The sequence below is a fragment of the Pristis pectinata genome, chromosome 10 (assembly GCF_009764475.1).
Source record: "Pristis pectinata isolate sPriPec2 chromosome 10, sPriPec2.1.pri, whole genome shotgun sequence".
Classification (NCBI taxonomy): Eukaryota; Metazoa; Chordata; class Chondrichthyes; order Rhinopristiformes; family Pristidae; genus Pristis; species Pristis pectinata.
This window is the reverse complement of record NC_067414.1, coordinates 48362944-48386928: the sequence shown is the minus strand read 5'-3', so window position 1 is coordinate 48386928 and position 23985 is coordinate 48362944. Positions and strand designations below refer to the sequence as shown.

The window sequence follows — 23985 nt, the reverse complement described above, 5'->3', positions numbered from 1 at the left end:
CGGTGATTTACACCTTACTGTAAATGCGTCTTCTGTTCTGAAAGTAAGGCTGGGACCAGATTATCCTGGGTCCCAGCACCGAATGTCATTCTGGGTGAAAGCATGGTTTCCTGAACCATAAGACATAACAGCACAGTACAGGCCCTTCGGACCACAATGTTGTGCTGACATTTTATCCTGCTCTAAGATCTATCCAACCCTTCCCTTCCAAATAGCGTTCCATTTCTCTATCATTCATCTGGCTATCTAAGAGTCTCTTAAATGTCCCTAATGTACTTGCCCCCACAACCTCTGTTGGCAGTGCATTCCACGCACCCACCACTCTCTGTGTAAAAAACTTACCCCTGACATCCCCCTTATACCTTCCTCCAATCACCTTAAAATTATGTCCCCTCATGTTAGCCATTGTCGCCCTGGGAAAAAGTCTCTGACTGTCCACCAGATCAATGCCTCTTATCATCTTGTACACCTCTATCAAGTCACCTCTCATTCTCCTTCTCGCCAAGGAGAAAAGCCCTAGCTTGCTCAACCTATCCTCATAAGACAGGCTCTCTAATCCAGGCAACATCCTGGTAAATCTCCTCTGCACCCTCTCTAAAGCTTCCACAGCCTTCCAATAATAAGGTGACCAGAACTGAACACAATACTCCAAGTGTGGTCTGACCAGTGTTCTTTTGAGCTGCAATGTCACCTTGCAGCTCTTAAACTCAATACCCCGACTAATGAAGGCCAACACACCATACGCCTTCTTAACAACCCTATCGACCTGCGTGGCAACCTTGAAAGATCTATGGATGTGGACCCCAAGATCCCTCTGTTCCTCCACACTGCTAAGAGTTCTGCTATTAACCTAGTATTCTGCCTTTAAATTCAATCTCCCTAAGTGCATCACTTCACACTTATCCAGGTTGAACTCCATCTGCCACTTCTCAACCCAACTCTGAATTCTATTAATATTCTGTTGTAATCTACAGCAACCTTCTACATTATCCACAACACTACCAACCTTTGTATCATCAGCAAACTTACTAACCGACCCTTCCACATCCTCATCCAAGTCATTCATAAATATCACAAAGAGCAGGGGTCTTAGAACAGATCCCTGTGGAACACCACTGGTCACCAACCTCCAGTCAGAATACGCTCCATCTACCACCACCCTCTGTCTTCTATGGGCGAGCCAATTCTGAATCCACGTAGCCAAGTTTCCCTGGATCCCATGCCTCCTGACTTTCTGAATAAGCCTTCCATGAGGAACCTTATCAAACGCCTTACTAAAATCCATCTACACCACAGCGACTGCTCTACCTTCATCAATGTGTTTTGTCACATCCTCAAAGAACTCAATCAGGCTCGTGAGGAATGACCTGTCCCTCACAAAGCCATGCTGACTGTCCCTAATCAGCCTATGCTTGTCTAAATGCCCATAAATCCTGTCGCTAAGAATCTTCTCCAGTAATTTGCCCACCACTGAAGTAAGACTCACTGGTCTGTAATTCCCAGGGTTATCCCTACTCTCTTTCTTAAACAAAGGAACAACATTTGCCACCCTCCAATCATCTGGCATTACTCCTGCGGCCAGTGAGGACTCAAAGATCGTCGACAAAAGTGCAGCAATCTCTTCCCTAGCTTCCCGTAATAATCTTGGATATATCCCATCCAGCCCCAGTGACTTATCTATCCTAATGTTTCTCAACAGTTCCAGCACATCCTCTTTCCTCACGTCGACATGCCCTAGCATATCAGTCTGTCGTACACCATCCTCACAAATGTCAAGGTCTATCTCTCTGGTGAATACTGAAGCAAAGTATCCATTAAGGTCCTCCCCTACATCTTCCGACTCAAGGCACACCTTTCCTCTTTTATCCCTGATCGGTCCTACCCTCACTCTAGTCATCCTCTTATTCTTCACATATGTGTAGAACACCTTGGGATTTTCCTTGATCCTACTCACCAAAGACTTCTCATGCCCCCTTCTAGCTCTCCAAAGGGAGTGTGCCTGGTCTTGGTGGTACTCAGCCAGGAGCTTTCCTGGACTTGCCTGGAAGGTGAGGTAGATCAGTACAAGGAATAAGAAAAGATGGGCATCCTTTCAAAAATAATTTTTTCAGCTTTTTTTTTACAAGGGCCGATGGCAATTAACCCACTCCCCCTTCACCACCAATGGGGTTTATGACAGATGTCTGATACATATCCATGTGGTCTGAGTGTCTGTCATTGAAGTGCTATTGATAAAATCTGACCCTGCAAAGTCCAGTGGACTTGCTGTAAAGGTTCCCAATGAAGACAACAAACTTTTGCTGAAACATCAGACGTGCTAATTTTTAGGCCCAGACTGCTAAAAGACGACTGTGTAACCTAAACAGTAAACAGGGCTTTTTTTTGTAAATGGTTAAAAGTAGGATGGGGCTGATTAGGGATAAAAAGGTAGAGGGCTTGACCAAGTGGAGTAAGGTATTGATGAAAGAAGAGAACTGAAAATGTTGTAAATCTGCAGCCCAATGGTCCCAGTGAATACTTTGCATTAGTTTTCAAAGGTTTTTTTTCTTGGGTTTGGAGGGAGGAAGATAACAGATAGAGTAAAATTATAGAGAAAAGAAGTTACTTGATAAGTTGGTATCACTCACAAATTAACAACCTATGAAGTCCAGATAGATGCAACCTGGGTTACTAGGGAAAGCAGAGGAGTCTGGACACAATTTTTCCAAACATAGAAAGAACCTTTGTCCTAGAGAAATACAGAGTGGAAACAGGCCTTTTGGCCCATCAAGTCCACAATGAGAATCAATCATCCATTTACACTAATCATACATTAATCCAATATTTAATTCTGTCCACATTCAAATCTCCCTTGAATATAGTGGTGCTGAAAAACTACTGCTGGATTGAAAATGGAAATCAGTTAATGCTCAGTTTTAAAAACACAATACAGACTGTGGGCGAGGACAAAATTGACTTTCACTGGGAGATGCACGGATTGATTGGGGACAACCAGCACCGATTTGTTAAAGGAAAATCATGTCCGACTAAGCTGATAAGAATTTTTTGATGAAATAACAGAGAGAAGTAATAAAGATGGTGCAGTAGACATTGCATAACTTTAAAAAAGCATTTGATACAATAAGAATAAGAAGACTGATTTGGAAAATAGAAGCATTATATTTTTATAAGTATGGGGTAACTTAGGTAAAAGACTGGTGACAGGAGGCAGAGAGTTTCTTTTCTTGTTATTTACTTATTATAGCAGGTATAGTTTTGAAGCCTTAGGAAACTTGGCAAAATAGTAAAAAGGCATCAGCTTAATAGGAGACTAAGAAGGACATAGACAAGCTATGAAATTGGCACAAACCTGAAATATACAGTACAACTTAACGCAAGTTCATGTGAAGTGGGACACATTGGGAAAAACATGGAAAAGCAGTACAAATTAAAAGAGCTAACATAAACCTTTTAAAGTGGCAGGGCAAGTTAACAAGGCTATTAAGAAACCATAATGAACAAGTAACTTTGAAATTAGAGGTGCTGCTTACAGAAAACCATCAAATGATACTCGACTTTTACATATTACTGGCTGGCATCAACTGAAGTATTGTATGCAAGTCTGGACATCACACTAAGGACTTGGCAAGGGCACAGAGAACATTTACCAGGATGAAACCATGGATGAGTAACTCTAGTTAGATGGCAGCGTTCTGAGTATTGGTTTCATCAGAGCAGAGAAGGTTAAGGTGTGATTTCATAGAGATACTCAAATACTAATAGGATGAGATGTAGGAAGGCATTTCTGCCATTGTTGGATGTAGTAGAATAACCTGCAAAAGCAGTGAAGAAATGGGGAAATTTCCCTCCTCTTCACATCTTTTGAAAGGATGATTCAATTTGAAGGAAGGATGTTTTCACAAACATTAATCAGGGTTAAGATTAATAGGTTCTTGGCCCGCATACAATTGTTAAGGCAAATTCTGTTTGAATAACCTGATAGAATTTTTTGAGGAATTAACAGAGAAGTTTGATGAAGGGAATGTGGTAGGTGTGTTCTGTATGGGTTTTCAGAGGGTGTTTGACAACCACCACACAAAAGACTCTTTAGCAAAATTGAGGTCCGTAACCCACAATGTCTCATGGTGTCAGGTGAAAAACAGGGAAAGAAACCTTCGGCTGCTTACCATTACTGCCCTTCCCAAGGGTGACATGGTGGTGCAACAGTTAAGTTCTGCTGCCTCATAGCTCCGGTGATCCAGGTTCCACCTTGGGTGCTGTCTGTGCAGAGTTTGCACATTCTCTCTGTGACGTGTGCCTCCTTTAAGAGTTCCAGTTTCCTCTCATGTTCCAGTGATGTGCTGGCAGGTTAATTGGCCACTGTAAATCAGGCTTCAGTACGTTAATGGAAAATGGATCCACTGGGAGAGTATGTTGCAGGAATAGAGGGATATAAGGAGGTGTTGAATGGGACTAATGGGATTGATCCCCAGGGAGCCAAAATAGACCCAATGGGCTGAATGGCCTTCTTCCGTGCCATTATAATTGAAGCATTGGCATTCCTTGATACCGATATGAATTCTCTGATAAAATAATAGAGAGGTAATGCTTAAATGAAGCACAGAGTAACAAGGCAGTGAAGGTACTCTGGTGGATGGAATGGACGGGGCGGCCACTTCAATTTCCATTATCAAGAATAGCTCAGAAGCAGCACTACTACCAATGTGATTGAGTCCTGAAAGATACAGATGTCACGTTGAGTCTGCAGCATGTGGTGATGTGAACCAACATGAGGGATAAACTTACCCAACTTCATTCTCACTGATGCTGCACCTGCCCATGACAGCATTAGAAGGAATGCCCACTGTTCAGTTCTAGTGAAGACAGTGTCCCATCTTCACATCAAGACACCTCCCAATATGTTGTGTGGCGCGATCATTGTGCGAAATGGGATAGGCTCAGAACAAATCTAGCAGCTTAAAACTGGGCATCCACGAGCCTCTGTATTCTACCTCAATCTCTCACCTCATGGCCCAGAATATCCTTCACTCTGCCAAGCTAACCCTGTTTCAATGAGTAGCGCAGAAGGGCATGCCAATAACTGTACCTAAAACAGACGCAAACTTAGTTAAGCTGCACCACAGGATATTTGCTTATCAATGAAAACTGCAAGCAAAAGGCAGTGATAAATAATCACAGGAACAACAGATCAGATCAACTTTTCTTGTCCTGGCAAATTCAGTCACGAGCAGTAGCAGGCAATTTAACAGCTCGTGATAGGAAGTGGCTCAAAAAACAGCATTATCTGAAATGTTCCTGATACCAGTGTTGGTTGATTCTGAAAGCCTCGCAAGCCACTCAATTCTACCTTTACCAGTATATTCAGAGAGAGAAAGAATAAACTGGACAGGCTACCTAGCATTGATCTCAGTACTGACTTCAGACATGACAAAATGGATTCCAGCCCAGTCAGCCTTGCAAAGTCTTCCGCAAGAACATCTAGGAACCGTTGTGTAAATTATGGGAGCTGGTCTACAGACAGTTAGCAACAGTCTGACGTAGGGATACTCAGAGATTCATTCTTTATGGACAATCTGCCAGTTACCTCCATCACAATACCTGAGTATGTCTGGTCCCACTGGCAGGACAGATCCACCAGAGGTGGCAGCACAGTGGTATACAGGTAGGACACAGTAGCATTTGGAGTTCCCCATATCACCTCCAAACCCTACGGAGTCTCATGGCATCAGGTCAAACATGAGCAAGGAAACCTCTGCCTGAATGCTACTCCACATTGAACAACACATGGAAGCAGCACCTGAAGTAGTAAAGACACAGAATGTAGTCTGGCTGGGAATATTCAACACCCATCACCATGTGACTTTCTAGCACCACCACTGACTGACCACCACTAGCTACCCAAGTTCTGAATGGACATAGCTGCCAGTCTGGGTCTGTCTGTGGTGAGTGAAACATGACAGACAACCTACTTGATCATCCTCACTTATCTATCTAGATGCATCCGTCCATGGTGGTACTGGAAGTAACCACCTCACACACATCCATGTGTAGCACTACAATTGTGCTAAATGGGACAGACAGAGAACAGAACTGGTAGCTCAAAACTGCAATCTCATGGCTCAGCATATTCCTCACTGTACTGTTACTAGCAAGCCATACAATCAAGTCTGTCTCATTGAAAAGTGCAGAAGGGCAAGCCAAGCGCAACACCTTAAAATGATGAGGTGCCAGCAGAGTGAAGATGCAACTCAGGACTATGATCAGGTTAAACAGCAAAAAACAGAAGGGCAACGGTATGTCACCATCCACCCTGAAAGCCTCCATGTAGCTGAACGCATAGTCACTGTGGAGGACGTAAGGTCAGTCATTTGTAGAATGAACCCATGGAAAGCATCTGGCCCGGATGGTGTCCCTGGCTATGTCCTCAGATCCTGTGCAGATCAGCTGGCAAGGGTATTTGCAGACAGTTTTAACTTCTCCCTGCTTCAATCTGAGGTTCCCATGTGCTTTAAGAAGACCACTATCATCCCGGTACCCAAGAGAAACAAGGTAACATGCCTTAATGACTACCGACCGGTGGCTCTGACATCAACCATCATGAAGTGCTTCGAGAGGCTGGTCATGGCTTGTATTAACTCCGGCCTCCCAAACAACCTCGACCCATTGCAATTCACCTACTTCCAAAACAGGTCTATGGCAGATGCAATCTCCCTGGCCCTTCACTCATCTCTGGAGCATCTGTACAGTAAAGATACCTACGTTAGACTACTGTTTATTGACTACAGCTCCGCATTCAATACTATAATTCCAAGCAAGCTCATCACCAAACTCTGAGACCTGGGAATCAATACCTCCCTTTCCAACTGGATACTTGACTTCCTAACCAACAGACTGCAATCAGTGAGGATAGGCAGCAACACCTCCAGCATGATTATTCTCAGCACTGGTGCCCCACAAGCCTGTATCCTCAGCCCTCTTCTCTACTCCCTATACACTCATGACTGTGTGGCCAGATTCTGCTTTAACTCCATCTACAAGGTTGCAGATGATACCAACGTAGTGGACAGGATCTCAAGTAACAATGAGTCAGGAGTACAGGAAGGAGATAGAGAGCTTAGTGACATGGTATCATAGCAACAATGTTTCCCTCAATGTCAGCAAAACAAAAGAGCTGGTCATTGACTTCAGGAAGGGGGGCGGTGCACATGTTCCTGTCTACATCAACGGTGCTGAGGTCAAGAGGACTGAGAGCTTCAAGTTCCGAGGAACGAACATCATCAATAGCCTGTCCTGGTCCAACCACGTAGACGCCATGGCCATGAAAGCTCACCAGCGCCTCTCCTTCTTCAGGAGGCTAAAGAAATTTGGCATGTCCCCTTTGATACTCACCAACTTTTATTGATGCACCATAGAAAGCATCCTATCTGGAAGTATCACGGCTTGGCATGGCAACTGCTCTGTTGTGACCACAAGAAACTGCAGAGAGTTGTGGACACAGCTCAGCACATCACAGAAACCAGCCTCCCCTCCATGGACTCTGTCTATACTTCTTGCTGCCTTGGTAAAGCAGCCAACATAATCAAACACCCCACCTATCCCAGACATTTTCTCTTCTCCCATTGGGCAGAAGATACAAAAGCCTGAAGGCATGTCCCACCAGGCTCAAGGACAGCTTCTATCCCACTGTTATAATGCTATTGAAACAGTTCCCTAGTATGATAAGATGAACTCTTGACCTCACAATTTACCTTCTTATGACCTTGCACCTTATTGTCTACCTTTCTCTGTAGCTGTGACACTTTACTCTGCATTCTGTATTGTTTAACCTTGTACTACCTCAATGCACTGTGTAATGAATGGATCTGTATGAGTGGTATGCAAGACAACTTTTTCCACCGTACCTCGGTACAAGTGACAATAATAAACCAATTCCAAACAATATGCAGTGGACACAACTAAGTAATCTCACAACCAGCAGATAAGATTGAAACTCGGCAGTCCTATTGCATCTAGTCATGAACAGTGGTAACTATTGAGCAGCTAATGGGAGGAGGTAGCTACAAGAACATCTCCACCCTCAATGATGGTGGGGGTCCAGCATGTGTTGAAAAGATAAGGGTGAAGCCTTCACAACAATGTCCAGCCAGGTGTGACAAATAGATTGTCCATCTCAGCTTCCTCCTGGGATTCCCAGCATCTCAGAAGCCAGTCTCCCGTTAATTTGATTAACTCTGTGTGATATTAAGAAATGGCTAGGAGTACTGAATAAAGCAAAGCTTACGGGACCAGGAAACATGCAAATTGCAGAATTGAAGACCTGCGCTCCAGAACTGTAATGGAAGCCTGTCCAGATATATTCTTTTCACAAGGAGCAAGACAAATCCAATCTGGCAAATCGCCACTCAATCAATCTACTCTCCATTATCCGCATCAACGATGTTATCATGAAGCATTTACTCACCAATAATCTGCTCACTAGTACACAGTTTGGATTTTGCGATGGCACATAGCTCCAAATCTCATCTAAGTTTTGGTTCAAAATGGACCAAGCAGCTGAATTCTGAAGGCAAGGTGAGAGTGACTGTCCTTGACATCAAAACAACATTTGATTGAGTGTGGCATCAAGATATCCTGGTAAAACTAAAGACAATGGGCATCAAGGGAAAAAAAGGTTGGAATCATACCTTGCACAAAGGAAGATGCTTGTGTTGTCAGAGGTCAATCATCTCAGTTCCTGGATATCACTGCAGGAGTTCCTTAAGGTGGTGGCCTAAGCCCAGTTACCTTCAGCTGCTTTATCCTTTCCATCATAAGTAAGGTCAGAAATGGGAACGTTCACCAATGATTGCACAATGTTCAATTCCATTCCTAAATCCATGCAAATAAACCAGCTCATGTACTGTATGCATGCCGCAAGACATAAACAAGAACACAAGAAAATAGATGGAGTAGGCCACCAGGCCCCTCATTCAATATGATCATGGCTGATCCAATTCCTCTTCTGTGCCAGTTCCCCAGAACCCTCAATTCCTCAATCTTTCAAATATTTATCTGTCTCCACTTTAAATATACATAATGATTCCACCTCCACCACTCTCATGGGCAAAGAATTCCAGAGATTCACTACCTTCTGAGAAAAGAGATTTCAACACATCTCAGTTTTAAATGACCAACTCCTTACTTTGTTGCCATGTCCCCTTGCTTGTGACTCTCACATTAGTTCAACAATTAGTTTCCAAAACACTTCAACATCTCAGCATCTATCTTGTCAAGGTCCCTTCGGATCTTGTATGTTTGTATAAGACAACTTTTAGACAATGGCCTGATTAGCAGCAGGTAACATTTACACCATGACAGTGCTAGGCAATCACCATTTCCAACAAGAGAGAATCTAACCACGTGTCCTTGACATTCAATGACTTTACCATTCCTGAGTCTCTCACAATCAATATTCTTGAGGTCACAAGCGACCAGCAACTCAACTGGACCAGCCAAATAAACAACATGGTTACAAGAGCAAATCAGAGACTGGGTATTCTGTAGCGAGTGACTCACCTCCTGATGCCAAAAAGCCTTTCCACCATCTACAAGGTGCAAGTCAGGAGCATGATAGAATACTTTCCATTTGTCTGGATGCCGCACCAACAACTCTTAAGAAGATCAACAGTTTCAAAGCAGCTAACAGGATTAGCACCTCATTAACCATCCTCAGCACCGGCACACAGTGACTACAGAGTTTACCATCTATAAAATACATAGTAGTTACTCTTCCAGGCTACTGCAACAGTACATCACAAACTTGTGACCTTTGATATCAAGAAGGACAAGAACAGCAGGCACATGAGGACACCATCACCTGTAGATTCCCCTCCAAGTTGCACGCCATTCTGATCTGGAAACATGCTGCCAGACCTTCTTGCCGTCGAGTCTAAATCCTGAAGTCCCAATCCAATAGCATCATGGGAGTATCTTCACCAGAACAACTGCAGTGCTTTAAGGTATGTTTCACCACTACTTTTCCAAGAGCACTTACAAATGGGCAATAAATGCTGACCTTACCAGAGACACCCAGATTATACACCATAATACACCACTGGTGTATTATGGCATTTGTTGTATACGTTAATGATTTGCATGAGAATATAGGAGGTATAATTAGTAAGTTTGCAGATGACTTAAAATTGTTATATTGTTGATAGTGAGGAGGATAGTCATAGGCTACATAATGATATTGATCAGTTGGTAAAATGGGCAAAACAATGGCAGATGGAATTTAATCCTGATAAGTGCAAGGTGATGCATTTTGGAGGACTGAAAAGGGTAGGACAAATATAATAAATGGTAGAGCCCGAGGTAGTATTGAGAACAGAGGGATTTTTGTGTACAAGCCCAATGATCCCTGAAGGAGGCAGCACAAGTAGATAAGGTGGTGAAAGACGGACATGCATACATGGCATAGAGCTTCATTAGCTAGGACAGAACACAAGAGAAGGGAGGTCATGGTACATCTTTATAAAACATTGGTTAATCCATAGTGGAGTACTATGTATATGTTTTGCTTGTCAGAAGATAGGAAGGATGTGATTACACTGGAAAGGCTGCAGGGGAGATTCGCCGAGATTTGCATGGAATGGAGCCTTTCAGTTATAAGGAGAAACTATAAAGGCTGGGTTTGTTTTCCTTGAGGCTAAGGGGAGACCTGATAGATGTTAATAAAATTATGAGACGCATAGATATGGTGGATAGTATTTAGAGGAGATTTTTGAAAGAACTTTTCCTATCCAGAATGTGGTTGGAATCTGGAACACACTGCCTGAGTGGGTGGTAAAAGCAGGTACTTTTGTAATGTTTAAGAAGTATCTAGATGATGCCTTGAATAGATAAGGCATAGACGGCTATGGATAAAGCACTGGTAAAAGGAATTAGTATAGATAGATACTTGATGGACATGATGGATCAAAAGGCCCTGTTTCTGTGCTGTACTACTTTATGAGAAAATGAATAAATGAGAAAATAACATCCTTAACATGCAATAATTACTGGGGTTGGCTGCAGTCCTGCTGATCCCTTGATGCATTTGCCTATGAAGTAGGTAAATGCATCAAGTTACTAAATCAATCCAACTCCTGACTTTTTTGAACACTTGTCCAAATAATATCACTTTGCATCAAAACAAAATTGGTGGTATACCTGGCATATAATGAAAATTGTAAGCTGTTTTAACACAAAATATATTCTTACTCTACTAAAACTTCACATAGTTTCTACTTCCAGGTCTAACTAATTACTTAACTGTGCAACAAATCAGAAATAGAACAAGCAAAAAGAAATTCATAAATATTAATAACCTGTAACTCAAGTCTGCAGAATTTCAAAAACCTGATTTCAAGTAATCCAACACTGCACTGAAGATTAGAACCGGGCATTTAATTACAGTGTGCACCTTGTTTTGTTTACACATAGTTTAAAATTAATTGTGCTAGGCCATGATGCAATAATTAAATATAAATGGCAATGTTTTATATTAAGTTACACCACAAACAAATCCTGTATTATTTATATTCCTTTATCAAGAGATTAGGTTTGTACATGTTATGACAGCAAAACTTAGCTGATACATTTTGAAATAACCAGTTGTCACCTCATACCAGTGCACAATATTTTTTGAATTAAAGAACATATTTAAAAAGAATCTGAAATAATCAGATTTTGTTGCCCAATCTAGTTCCACTTTCTTCCTGACATCAACCTTTGCCCAGTAAAGGTCACATTTCAGCTGGGAGGGTGGGAAAACAAACACAAAACATTCAAAAACCATAACTGCTTTGTATGCTGCTCTGAAGACTCTTCTTACAAATATACCATTTTCTGGGGACATAAATGTAATCTTGTTTGAGAGGCAACACTATTGGGCAACCTTACCGATCATTGTCCTTGAGAACACCCATTTCCCAGACACAAAAATCAGAGATATATGCAAAGATCCATATCTCTACCACCTTGGGACTTCCAGGGCCTCACTGACAGGATGTTGAAAGTCAGAACCAGATTTCACCTGCTACAGGATGGTGGTGAGCTCTGAAAGAGGTGAGAGAGACTGCTCTGTCTCCAGTGTTATTTCTCTTCTTTAAATGTGGCTGTATGTCAAGAAAACATAAGTGTGCTCTGGTCTTATACTCTTTTTAACTGCAAGGTCTCGTGGGGGCCCTTGTGAGGGCGTAGGAATCAGAGAGGTACCTAACTAACCTGTGTTATTTTATTTTACAATCCCTCTTAGAATTTTTTTTCAAGCAATCAAGACATTCTGATGGTGATCAGTAGCCAAAAGGCTTCATTCTCAGAGCGATAAAACTGAACACATATTCGTGGTTGTGAACTGGAGACACAGATGCTCCAGCTGCCTGGAAAGCTGTCGTGTGGAAAATGTCCTTTATTATTGCATCTGTCTACCATTGATTCATTGCAAAGACTTTTATTTTTAGTGGTCATTGCAGCAGAACATCATTATCTATCTTAGATCACCCTTACTATTAGTGTGCCCTGATATGCGAGCTGCCCAAGTATTCAACGTGGCCAAAGGACAAAAAGGTGTACCACAGAACCACATAATGATGCAGTGTAGCAAATCAATGAACTTACCTACCATGACAAATTGCTATAATCTTAACATAAAACATTTATTTCCATCTTGCTGATGGCTATGTGGAAACTAATACTTTGTAAGAAGATTACCATTTAATCAAGTGCAAACCGGGCTAAAATATATTTGGATATATAGCATATAATATAGATATCTAACCATGTATAATATTGCATTGGACCAAATTGTTCTTACTTTTTATTGTGGTTTGGGAGAGAATTGTTGACTAGGTGCTTTCCATGAACCAACTCTTTCCTAACCTCTGTACCTGTGCATTGCAGTGCAAAAGTTTAGTCATCCAGACTTGTGTGTAGGTGAAGAATGCGATGGAGGTCCAGCAGCAGAACAAGTCAAAATTATGCTGGGGCCTCTGGCCTCCTGTTCTGTTGCTGGACTCAGTTGAAGGGTGGCGTAGATACAGATTGCATGTGGCCCCTCATCTTTATCTCACCCACAGCGACCCCATTCACTTATCAGGGATACGTAAAAGCAATCCAATTGCCACTGGCAGCAGCAATGTGTCAAAAAGGCCATCAAGGCAGTCCAGAGCATGGCCTCAGGATCTGCCACCTGCAGCCTCGTCATCATTTGCAGATGGTCTTGAAGCAAGACTTAGAATTTAGAGGAACAAACAATCTGCTGGAGGAACTCAGTGGGTCGAGCAGCATCCGTAGGGGGAAAGGAATTTTTGATGTTTCCGGTTGAAACCCTGCATCATTCCAATTCCTTTCCCCCTACAGATGCTGCTCGACCCACTGAATTCCTCCAGCAGATTGTTTGTTGCTCCAAATTCCAGCATCTGCAATCTCGGGTCGCTAGAACTAGAACTTAATTTGTCTTGAAGAGCTGCAAAAGAGTAGTGACAGCACAGGGATAGGACTGGAGATAAACGTGATGCACATGCAATGCCAAGCACAATCCAGTTCACGAGAACCTTCTTTAAAAACTACACAAAGGAAATCTCTTTCCATATTTCCCACAGAATCTACAAATTAAAATTCTTTGCTTACCACAGACAGAACCACGAACTAATCTTCGTAAATGTGGTCTGTCAGGGAGGTAGCGATACTTGCATCCAAAAATGCTTAAATTGGAAGTATGGTCGCCAAAGAATCGAAGCTGCCGGTATGTCTCCCCACAGCGATAGCAAAAGTTAGTGTTGCATTGTGAACAATTCATGTGATCGCAACCTTCTGTCCTCTGGATATGAATCTTTAATTGTAAGAAAAAAATAAATATGTTATTTCAAAAATACAGAATTTTGGCAGAAGTATGATTCAGATTTTTGTTTTAAATAATAAACACAACAGAAATCAGAAATTTTCTTCGCTTTTCTTAAATTTCTTTACTTTTCAGAACAATAATTTATTTTTATTTTGTTATGCAAGTTATGTAGAATTTATGTTAATTTTTTCATGTAATTTATGTTTGTAACGTACTGTGCTGCTGCTGCACAAAGCTAATTTTCTTGGCATTTATACCCTGGGTATGTATGCCCATGACAATAAACTTGAACTTGAAAATTTTAAGGCTATAAATATTCAGCTTTTAATCATGTTGTTTTCCAGTTTGGTGAGTTCATTAAAGTTACTAGATGTCGTGAGGCGATTTGTTATTCTGTTCCTTCCACTCAATATCACATTTTCAAATAAAGCACTCAGTTTTATCATTTACCTGTACTAGAAGGGAAAATTAAATCTCCCGTGACCCATTGCAATTGGGCAGCATTTTAAAATATCTTTTTTTTAAATGAAAAAATAATTAATATAATGTAAAAAAAAAGTAATTAATAAAATTAAGGGTGCTAATAAGGTGCATTTTACTCATGTGCCTGAAAATAAGCTCATCAAAAAATTTGCACTTTTAATCAAAGTGAGCATCCTTATTTTAAATGATTTTAAAAAATACACAGAACTATTTTATACTACACTGGGTAACAGTGGTCAATTCCTACTTAACCAACTTCATTTTAGAAACTCTATAAAGTCCTGCAAGCAAGCACAATTGATGTAAACTCTCACTAGTAGTTAATTCATCCTGGGGAGATGTACAGTTTGGTACCCAAGTCAGTTATAGCTCTTAAAACTGGAACCAAAAGTATGATCTGAGCCAAAAACAATTTACGAAAAAATCCACAATCTGTTGAATTGGCTACACTGCATTTGGTCTTTACAACACAAAAAAAAGCAATTGGCTGAAAGTTTCAGACCAAGGTATCACTGTCCCATGTAGCACAGAAACCAGCTGATAATACACTGGGGAGTGAAGCAAACACTCCACAAACCACTGCACATTTATTAGTTAAATCAGCAGTATTGCTGCTTGATATGGGCAAAAAATTATACACACAAACCACTGATGTCCATTTGAGATCAACTAAGTAATGACTGAAGCCTTAAAATTGATGCAGATTAAGTGTTCCTTGTCTTTGTGCATATTGATCTGCCATTAGATCATAACGAGCAGAACATTATTGAACTGCACAGCCAACTGATAGCCAAGTGTTGCCAATTAATGAGTACCTACAAATTTCTTCCCATAGCAGACTCTGATTCTGCTGACTCCACTGGTCTACCGTCAAAACCCTTAGATCACAGGGTCATTCTCCAATAATTAATTGGAAGGAATCATGACCCATAATGACATTAGAGGCCGATACTCGTCCAGGAATCAACAAAAGGAGTCCAGACATTTGACCTGGAGCCTAAAGGTTGGACAGCCCTGAATGCACATGAGGAAAGCAAGATGAGGTTACCTGTTACACAAGTGACAGAGTAAAAGCACACCCATTTGCAAGTGTGAATATTAAACTCAAACAACTGATCCTGCTGTAAATTTTTGCCATAAGCACCACCTTCATGCAGCAACTCCTGACACCATCAAGTGGATCCCAGATCTCATTCTACGATAACAATTTGTTGTTTTAATGCTCGGTATGAAATATGATACAGGTTATGGGAGGCACAGTTAAGGAGCAGAAGACAAGCTGAAAATGCACCTATATTCTGTGCAGAAATTAGAACATATGAATGATTAAACAAGTTTGAACCCACCTTGCATTTTGGACATTTCTGAGCATTTCTTTGCCCATGTTCAATCTCACTGGCCCAGTGACGTAGCAGCTTATCACCCTTTCTGTATTCTTTGCAGTTCAAACCTTCATGCCAAGGAGAGTGGCACTTAAAGCACCAAACAAATTGGCACACAGGACACTGAATCTGTAGGATCAAGGAACAGAAAAAATATTACTACAATCACACTGTCATGAAGGGGAAGGGAAATTCTTCAGAGGTCTGCAAAAGAAGAGCCAGACCTAAAAGTAGAACACTTTAGATAAACATATATCTGCTCAGTTAAAAATATCAAGCTCCCAGTGTCCTGGGACTAAATCTGCCTTGATGTAGTCTACAGGAAGGGATAACGTGGTCAGAACCACGTGAACATGTGATGTTTTCTTTGGAACTGCTTTTGTTAGTACAGCAAAAATTATGGAGTGATTGTCAGAAATATTAAAGCTATTCTAAGGGTGAGACTGGGTAGATGAAAATAGATTGTTTCCAAAGACTAGGATTTAAGAATGAAGTGGGAGGAGGGGCAGGGGAATGGATGGACTTAAGTATAAAACCAAAGAAAGAAATTTGGGACAGACAGCAGAAGAAACTTTGTGAGTCTGTTGAATGCAGTACTGGAGTTGAGGGTTGAACTAGAGATCATGCCAGCAGCTGAAAAAAGGTTCTGAAGGAAACAAGAAATTGGGAATAGATAAATAAGTTGAGCAATAGGGATTTCAGAAGCAGCGTCACTTCAGGCTTTGATTCAGCAAGCAAGCAAGCAAGCAAGCAATTATGGTAATGTACAATCTACTTCAGAGATATGCAGCTAATCACCACAGTAGGGATGGCATTACCAGCAGCAAAACCCAATTTTGCTGCCTTCCATTGACACTGCTAACATTTTTGTCTTCTTTCCCATTAATCAGTGTGGAGGACTATTCAAATTTTATTGTACTGCTTAATTTCCCAAAGTACAAGGATAAAAAAAACACAATAAGTAGGCATTCTTCAATGGCTTTGAAATCATGAACATGAAGGGATTCCAATCCATTAACACACCACTGACCAGGAATTAACATCACATCATCTAGAATAATGCTTTCTTTCCTGGAAACAATCAGTGTATTTTTATTTCAGCAGGTGTGGAAATATGCTCCTCTCTCAGAGACCAGGAATAGTACTTTCAGCTGTGTTGAATGACATTTTTGGCCCAGTGACAGACACAAGTAGAATACACACACACACACATACAAAGAAAAGACTATTGCAACTATTGGTTTTATAGTACAGCAGATTATTTAGCAGTACAACCATGATGGACCAAGTGATAGCTTGCTGTAATCCTAACTCATTGATAACTTAAAGGAAGGCTTCATATGTCCTGATGTGCAAGGGACGTGCAAAATAATACAGTGAGTGTCCAAGATACTTCTGTCTCCTGTACCTTGTACAAATTTGCAACTTAAAAAAGACTTAACCAAGGAGGAAGAAGGCAATTGGCAGTTGAGTGCTTGAGGCACACAGATCAGTACTGCTGATTCAGCTGTAGATAAACTTGCAATCCTATGTAAACTGGTAATGTGTGGCACTCATTCAAGATTCATTTAGCCAAGTAGCTCAACTGCTACTTTAAAATAGTCATTCTGTCCACATTGCACTCAGGAAATGGTTCTGGGCATCCTCTGCAATGGTATCCTCTTCACTCCCTCAAATAAATAAATTACCTTTGTGGGTTTATTGCTCCAAGTTGGTAAAATTAGATATAACTGCATTGAAACTAGTATGTGTAACTCAAAAAAAAACTGTGCAAATGAAAATACTGGAATCTGGCAATGAGCAATATTGCACCAATTTCTGGCTGTCTTAATATCCACTAGGAAATTGGATTATTGACTTGTTAACAGAATTTTTTGTTGCCTTGCCATCCTGTTTCTGTCATAAAACTCTCCTAAACAGTCATGCAACATGTAAAATTTGTCTTCAGTTTTTTTTCCGCCTCCCTGAAATTGACTACACAGATAGATAGGATGGTGAAGAAGGGATTTGGCATGCTTGCCACCACAAGTTGGGCATAGAATATAAAAGCTGGAACGTTACATTGCAATTTTACAGAAAACTGATTAGATCACACTTGGAGTATTGTGTGCAGTTCTGGTTGCCACACCATAAGGAGGATGTGATTGCGCTGGAGAAAATGCAGAGGAGATTCACCAGGATGTTGTCTGGATTGGAGGGCTTCAGTTATGGGGAGAAATTGGATAGGCTGGGTTTATTTACCCTGAAATAAAGGAACCTGAGGGGTGATCTGACAGAAGTACATAAGATTATGAGAGGCATAAATAGGGTAGACAATCAAAATCTTTTTCCCATGGTAGGGGGTATCAAAAGAAAAGGACATAGCTTTAAAGTGAGAGGTAGGAAATTTAAAGGGGATCATAGGGGTAAGTTTTAAATTTAACCAGAGAGTGGTTGATATCTGGAATATGCTGCCAGAAGTAGTGGTGCAATCAGATATAATTACTATGTTTAAGAGGTATTTAGACAAACACTTAAATAGGCAAGGCATGGAAGGATATGGTCCTAAAGCATGCAAATGGGATTTGTGTAGATGGGCAAAAAGATCAGTATGGATGTGATGGGCTGAAGGACCCGTTCTGTGCTGTACAACTCCATGACTCTGTGGCACCTTATAGCTTATCAAACCTCTTATACTGGTGGAATTATCTCTTGCTTTCTGTAACTGCAACCTAACTTAATGCCCACTGGATATTTTTCCAATCAGTAGCATTTTATTTGCATCAGTTTCTTGTATATCTGTGCAAGCATACTCTGCTACCTCTCCAGGCAGAATGGGCAAGTTGCCCCAGATCAAGATATTTCCATAAAAACCATTGTTGCTGTTGCTTCATTGACCCATCAACAGGCCCATTAGAGTTATTATGAAGAAATGTCTCAAGCATATTGGCCATTTAATGAAAAATGTGAGAAAAGAAACAATAGATTCAAACATTTATTGCACCCCAGAACAGTCCCCATCCCATCCTCTGGTCCAATTCTGTTCTAAATAATATTTTAGCCAAATATTTTAACCACACACAGCAGGAATCTACAGCAAGAGTTCTTACTACTTAATCACTGAATGCTTGATTCTAATGCTTTGAAGAGTAAGAATGGAATTTGACAGAATGCTACTCACTTTGAACTTGTTCTCTGATTTTGTAGGGGTTGGAATGTTGCTCTTCCGTCTGAAAGTAGTGAAATGCTTGCATTGAGGACAGGGTTTTGTGCTGGAATCCACCCTGCTCAGCTCTAGGAAGTAACTGTACTTGACAATATCATCATGAGGCAAATTGGAGATGACAGTGCTTTCATCCATATATTTGCTACATTCAGTAATAGGGCATTTTATCTCTGCTCTTCCCAACTGCACCTGCATGCACAGAAGACAATGGTTTGGAAAAGTTAGGTGTATAGCACATATAATGAGTCAATACTGCAGGCCAGTCACATGGTTTTCTTTTTGTATTACCATGGGTTTGGTTAGGATTGACAAGTCAGATAACTTGTGTAAAGGCAGGCAAAATGAAATCAGCAGCTGTTCAGCTGCACCCACCTCAAAACAAAGCTTTCTTCAATCACCTGCCCAAGTACTTCATTCTCAAGTCTGTCAATGTTAATTGAGAGCTGACACCTTTTTCAGAACTTGTTAGGATTGGCTAAAGATGAGGAGTTTAATCTTTGTTTCAGGTTAGGGGGTAAATCCCAGTTATTAATTTAACTCAGTTACTCAGGCTCTTGGTCACTGAACAGATAATAATGTTAAACAATTATTATGATGCCCTTTGTGAGGAAAAGAAAAATAAACACTGCTTCTCTTGCAAATCTGTTTCATTAAAATAGTTCATCTTTTCTCTTGAAAGGTGAAGAAAGAATCCTGAAATCAAAGCAGTAAATATTGAATGTACACATTAAAATACTCAACATTTGAAAGAGCATGACAGTTTAACATTAAACACCAGAACCAGTTTCTATATTTAAAATCTCTTGAGAGTTTCATTAAAATTCTGGAGGATCGAAGTAAACTAAGGAAAATTCTCAGAAAAATATCAAAAGCTGATCATGTGCACCACATCAGAAGGGACTTTCTTAAAAGGGTTCAGGTGATTCCTCAATAGCTTGAATCCTTTCCCAATATAGTGAATGTTTACAAACAAAAATATTTCTGCTACAGGAACATTAAGGAATGACCTCATCATTCCATGAGAAACCTAAATTAATTTTTGAAATCTTTCAGAAAATAATCTGGTTTAATGCAATTTTTTCTCTTGTCTAAGCTTACAACATACTTACTTTCTAAGCTCATTCAAAAGTCCTTAAACACAAATGAAACAAACACTTCTCTCAGTAACATTTAATAGTGAATGAAAATGTTAAACTATTGTCAAAATATATTTGAGTGCCTTCAATAAAAAAAAGTAATTTTTTGGGCTTGGAGACTGACTGGGAGTGGGTCTACGAAAGTTGAAGGATATAAAACAAATTAAATAGATTGCTATCTTCTATATTTACATTGAGAAATTAATTGAAATATTGAAACAAGTATTAAAATTTATCTTTCAATTATTTAACTTAATTAATTTGTGGACTGACATCATCTTTATTCGTGGAGGGAGAGGGCACAGCTGAGGAACTAAGTAAGTACTTAACATCGGTCTTTATGGAGGAAGGTAAGATAAGATAAGCGATATCTCAATTAGTCACATGTATATCGAAACACACAGTGAAATGCATCTTTGCGTAGAGCGTTCTGGGGGGCAGCCCACAAGTGTCGCCACACATCCGGCACCAACATAGCATGCCCACAACTTCCTAACCCGTACGTCTTTGGAATGTAGGAGGAAACCGGAGCACCCGGAGGAAACTCATGCAGACACGGGGAGAACATATAAACTCCTTACAGACAGCAGCTGGAATTGAACCTGGGTCACTGGTGCTGTAATAGCGTTACGCTAACCGCTACACTACCATCAGTAAATTGCAGTTGAAATGCTGAATGTGCTAAAAAAAAATTGATAAAGAGAAGATATTACAAAGGCTAGATCACTTAAAGTTGTTAAATCACCTGGTCCTTACTTGTTGAGTAAAGCGAAGAAAGTTCAGACAGTATTAGGGAAAGCTTTTTTTTAAAGAACTGGAGGGAAATGTACAATGAAGTTTCCGTCAGAGAATTTGCTTGGACCACTGCTTTCCCTCATATTTTAATGATTTGAACTTGGGCATACAAGTCACAATTTCTAAATCTGGGCATCATACAAAACCTGGTAGCCCAGTAAATTGTGAGGAAAAAAGCAATAGAGTTCAAGAAGTTATACTTAGTTATACTGGTGAAACTGGTGGATGGATGGCAGATGAAATTTATTGCTGTGAAATACACAGTGAGACATTCTGGTAAGAAAAATGAGAAGAAGTAACATAAACTAATTCTAAAAGGGGTAAAAGGACAGATAGATCTGAAGGAATATGTGCAAAGTTTGGGCAGATTGAGTAAGTGGTTAAAATGGCATTTGGGATCCTGAGCTTTATAAATATCAGCAAGTAAGTCATGATAAACCTAAAGCTTTGTTTCAGCCACATCTGGAGTACTAGGTCCAGTGGCAGGCACTGCATTTTAGAAAGGGCATAGAAGACATTTACTAGAATGATTCCAGAGACAAGGGACTTTAGTTATATGATAGAATGCAGAAGTCAGGGTTCTTCTCCTTGGAACAGGAGACGTTGTCAGGGGATCTGATAGAGGTACCTAAAACCATGAAGTGTCTGGGCAGAGTAGACAGAAAGAAAATATTCCAATTGATGGAGAGGTCATTAACTAGAGGCTATAGAATGAAGATGTTTGGCAAAAGAACCAAAAAAGTGACATGAGAAAAAGCATTTTTTTTACAAAAACATGTTGAGTGGTTAGGGTCTGGGATGCACTGCTGGGGCAGTAGTGGAGGCGGATTCAATAGCAGTGTTTAAAAAAAAGAGGTGGATAAGTATCTGATCGAAAAGAATTTTCAGGACCATAAGGAAAGGGACTAGCTATTTTGCTCTTACATATGGCCATTTCAGACCTCACAGGTTGAATGGCCTCCTTTTGCGTGTTATGATTCTGTGAAATGAGCAGGACAACTGGGATCTGGACATGTATTATTTTAAAGAATTAGCTGGACAGAATGATCAACCATTAATCCATTCATTTCCATGTAAGCAGTGATTATGAACAACATCATTTTTAATAATTTGCCTTAAGTAAAATAAACTAAACCATTGCAACAAATACCTGCTATGTTTTTAGGGGAGCTTAGAATTAATCTATATTTAAGTATAAAAAGTACAAAGTAAAATGCTGAGATACTTATAATATTTTGGTCTATGTAATTATCTAGTTGGTGAGGCTAGTCAAATCTAATAGGCCCATTTATCACCTGATCAGCCTTCCTTCAATCAGCAAAATATTGAACGATGTTATTGAAAATGTCAGGAAGCAGCAATTACCAATAACCAATTCTCTGACGCTTAGTTTGGATTCCACAAGGAACACTTGGCTCCAGACCACATTACAGCAAGTATTGACAAAAGGTTGAAGACATCAAGGTGCCCTGAGAAAATGGGAAGAGTTTGAAAAATAGGAGGCAACTCTCTATTGGCTGGAATCATGTTGCACTAAGGACTGTTGGAGACTAATCAGCTTTTTAAAAAAATATTGTTGTAGAAGGGCCAAAGGGTATGGCTGTTAACCCAAATGTCTTTACCTGTTTCACAAAGAACTTTTTTTCTGTCATAATTCTGTTTGTGGTGGTGTTCAATGGTGATTACATCACATTTAGCTCCAGTTAATGGAGCAGTTTATGCCCACATGAACAAGGCCCTGACATCATTCAGGGCTGATACATGGCAGATAACATTTGTCATGTCACACAATGGCCAACTCCATCAAGGGAGGTGGTTTAACCACCTCTCCTCAACATTCATTTATATTGCCACCACTGATCCACAACCATAAACATTCATTCTAGCATGAGCACACCGTTGGCTATAGAGTAAACTCAAGGAAGCATTGCTTTCAAACTTCAGGAAGATTTAGTGTTGAATTCATGGCTTCTTCAACAACACCTCCCAAACCAACCAAATCATTTTAGAAGGACAAGGGCAGAAAGTGCTTAAGGACACCAAAAACTACAAACTTCCCTACATGTCACACACCATCCAGACTCAGAAAAGATTGCCTTGTTCCACTGTCATTAAGCCAAATTCCTTGAATTTGCTACCTAACAGCACTGCAGGAATACCTTCACCTTGTGGACTGGAATTCAAGGTGGCAGTTCACCAGCATCTTCTCTAAGCCAATTAGATACGGGCAAAAAATACTGACCTGGCCAGTAATGCCAGCATTGCACACGTGAATGAGATAAATCTATATTAGTAAAGCAGTAACATAACAAACAAACTTATAACCTAGGTTGTTGATTTTCTTTTTACAGCATTTTACCTCTGGATGATTTTGTATTTATTAGAAACTGTATTTTACTGTTTGTGCCTAAACTGAATGGTCAAACACTTATTTATGGAACGATATAACTCAGAAGTTGGAGGGGAACAATGGGTTTGGAATAGTACAGCATATATAGATGGGTAGGTAAGGAAGTTGATACTAACCATAAATTGCATTTATACAGTTCTTGAAGAAATGCCACAGCAGAACCAGGTCACTTGCTTGAAGTGGAATGGTTAGTAAAGACTTCAAAAATAATTGGTGATTGGTTTATTATTATCTCACGTACCAAGATATAGTGAAAAGCCTTGTTTTCATGCCATCCAAACAGGTAAGAAAGTTAAGAAGTGGAGGGTAGCTGTTCCAAATGACTGGTGAATAAATGCCCTGCTACTGAAAATGGAACAAAAAAAGCTCTAATTTTAATTTTCATTCAACCCATGCCCAAATTTCTGACATGCACACTGGTGTATAAGGCTTCCTGCCAGCAATATGAGTTTGTTATAAATGATAACTTTTGGTGGCACTGAGGATGGCAATGACAGAAACAAGCAAAGCTGTGAAGATGGCAGTAAGGACAGTAGATGGGATCATTGGACAGTTCTGGGTTTCACTAAATGTCAAATACGATTTAACACCAGACTGCATATCAGGAATTTGGGCATGGGTTGAATGAAAATCTACACCTTTCACGGTTAATGATTAATCTTGAATCCTTTCCTCTATGCCTCTTCTGACTGTCAGGCTTCAACAGTAAA

The 23985-nt window shown here is 40.3% G+C and overlaps 1 protein-coding gene across 2 annotated transcripts in view; it reads right to left on the bottom strand.

Moving 5' to 3' along the window:
- rnf217 (ring finger protein 217) overlaps positions 1 to 23985 on the bottom strand; it is a 108407-nt gene that overhangs the window by 31688 nt on the left and 52734 nt on the right. Inside the window, exons 2-5 of one of the 2 annotated variants that reach the window (XM_052024672.1) lie at positions 18890 to 19123; positions 15694 to 15858; positions 13651 to 13852; positions 8734 to 8868 (exon numbers count right to left, since the gene is read on the bottom strand). In XM_052024672.1, the coding sequence (XP_051880632.1) occupies positions 8771 to 8868; positions 13651 to 13852; positions 15694 to 15858; positions 18890 to 19123 (699 nt within the window). In that variant the 3' untranslated portion in view covers positions 8734 to 8770. Of the gene's footprint in view, positions 1 to 8733; positions 8869 to 13650; positions 13853 to 15693; positions 15859 to 18889; positions 19124 to 23985 lie in introns of those variants that run through there. The other variant, XM_052024671.1, reaches the window with a different exon arrangement.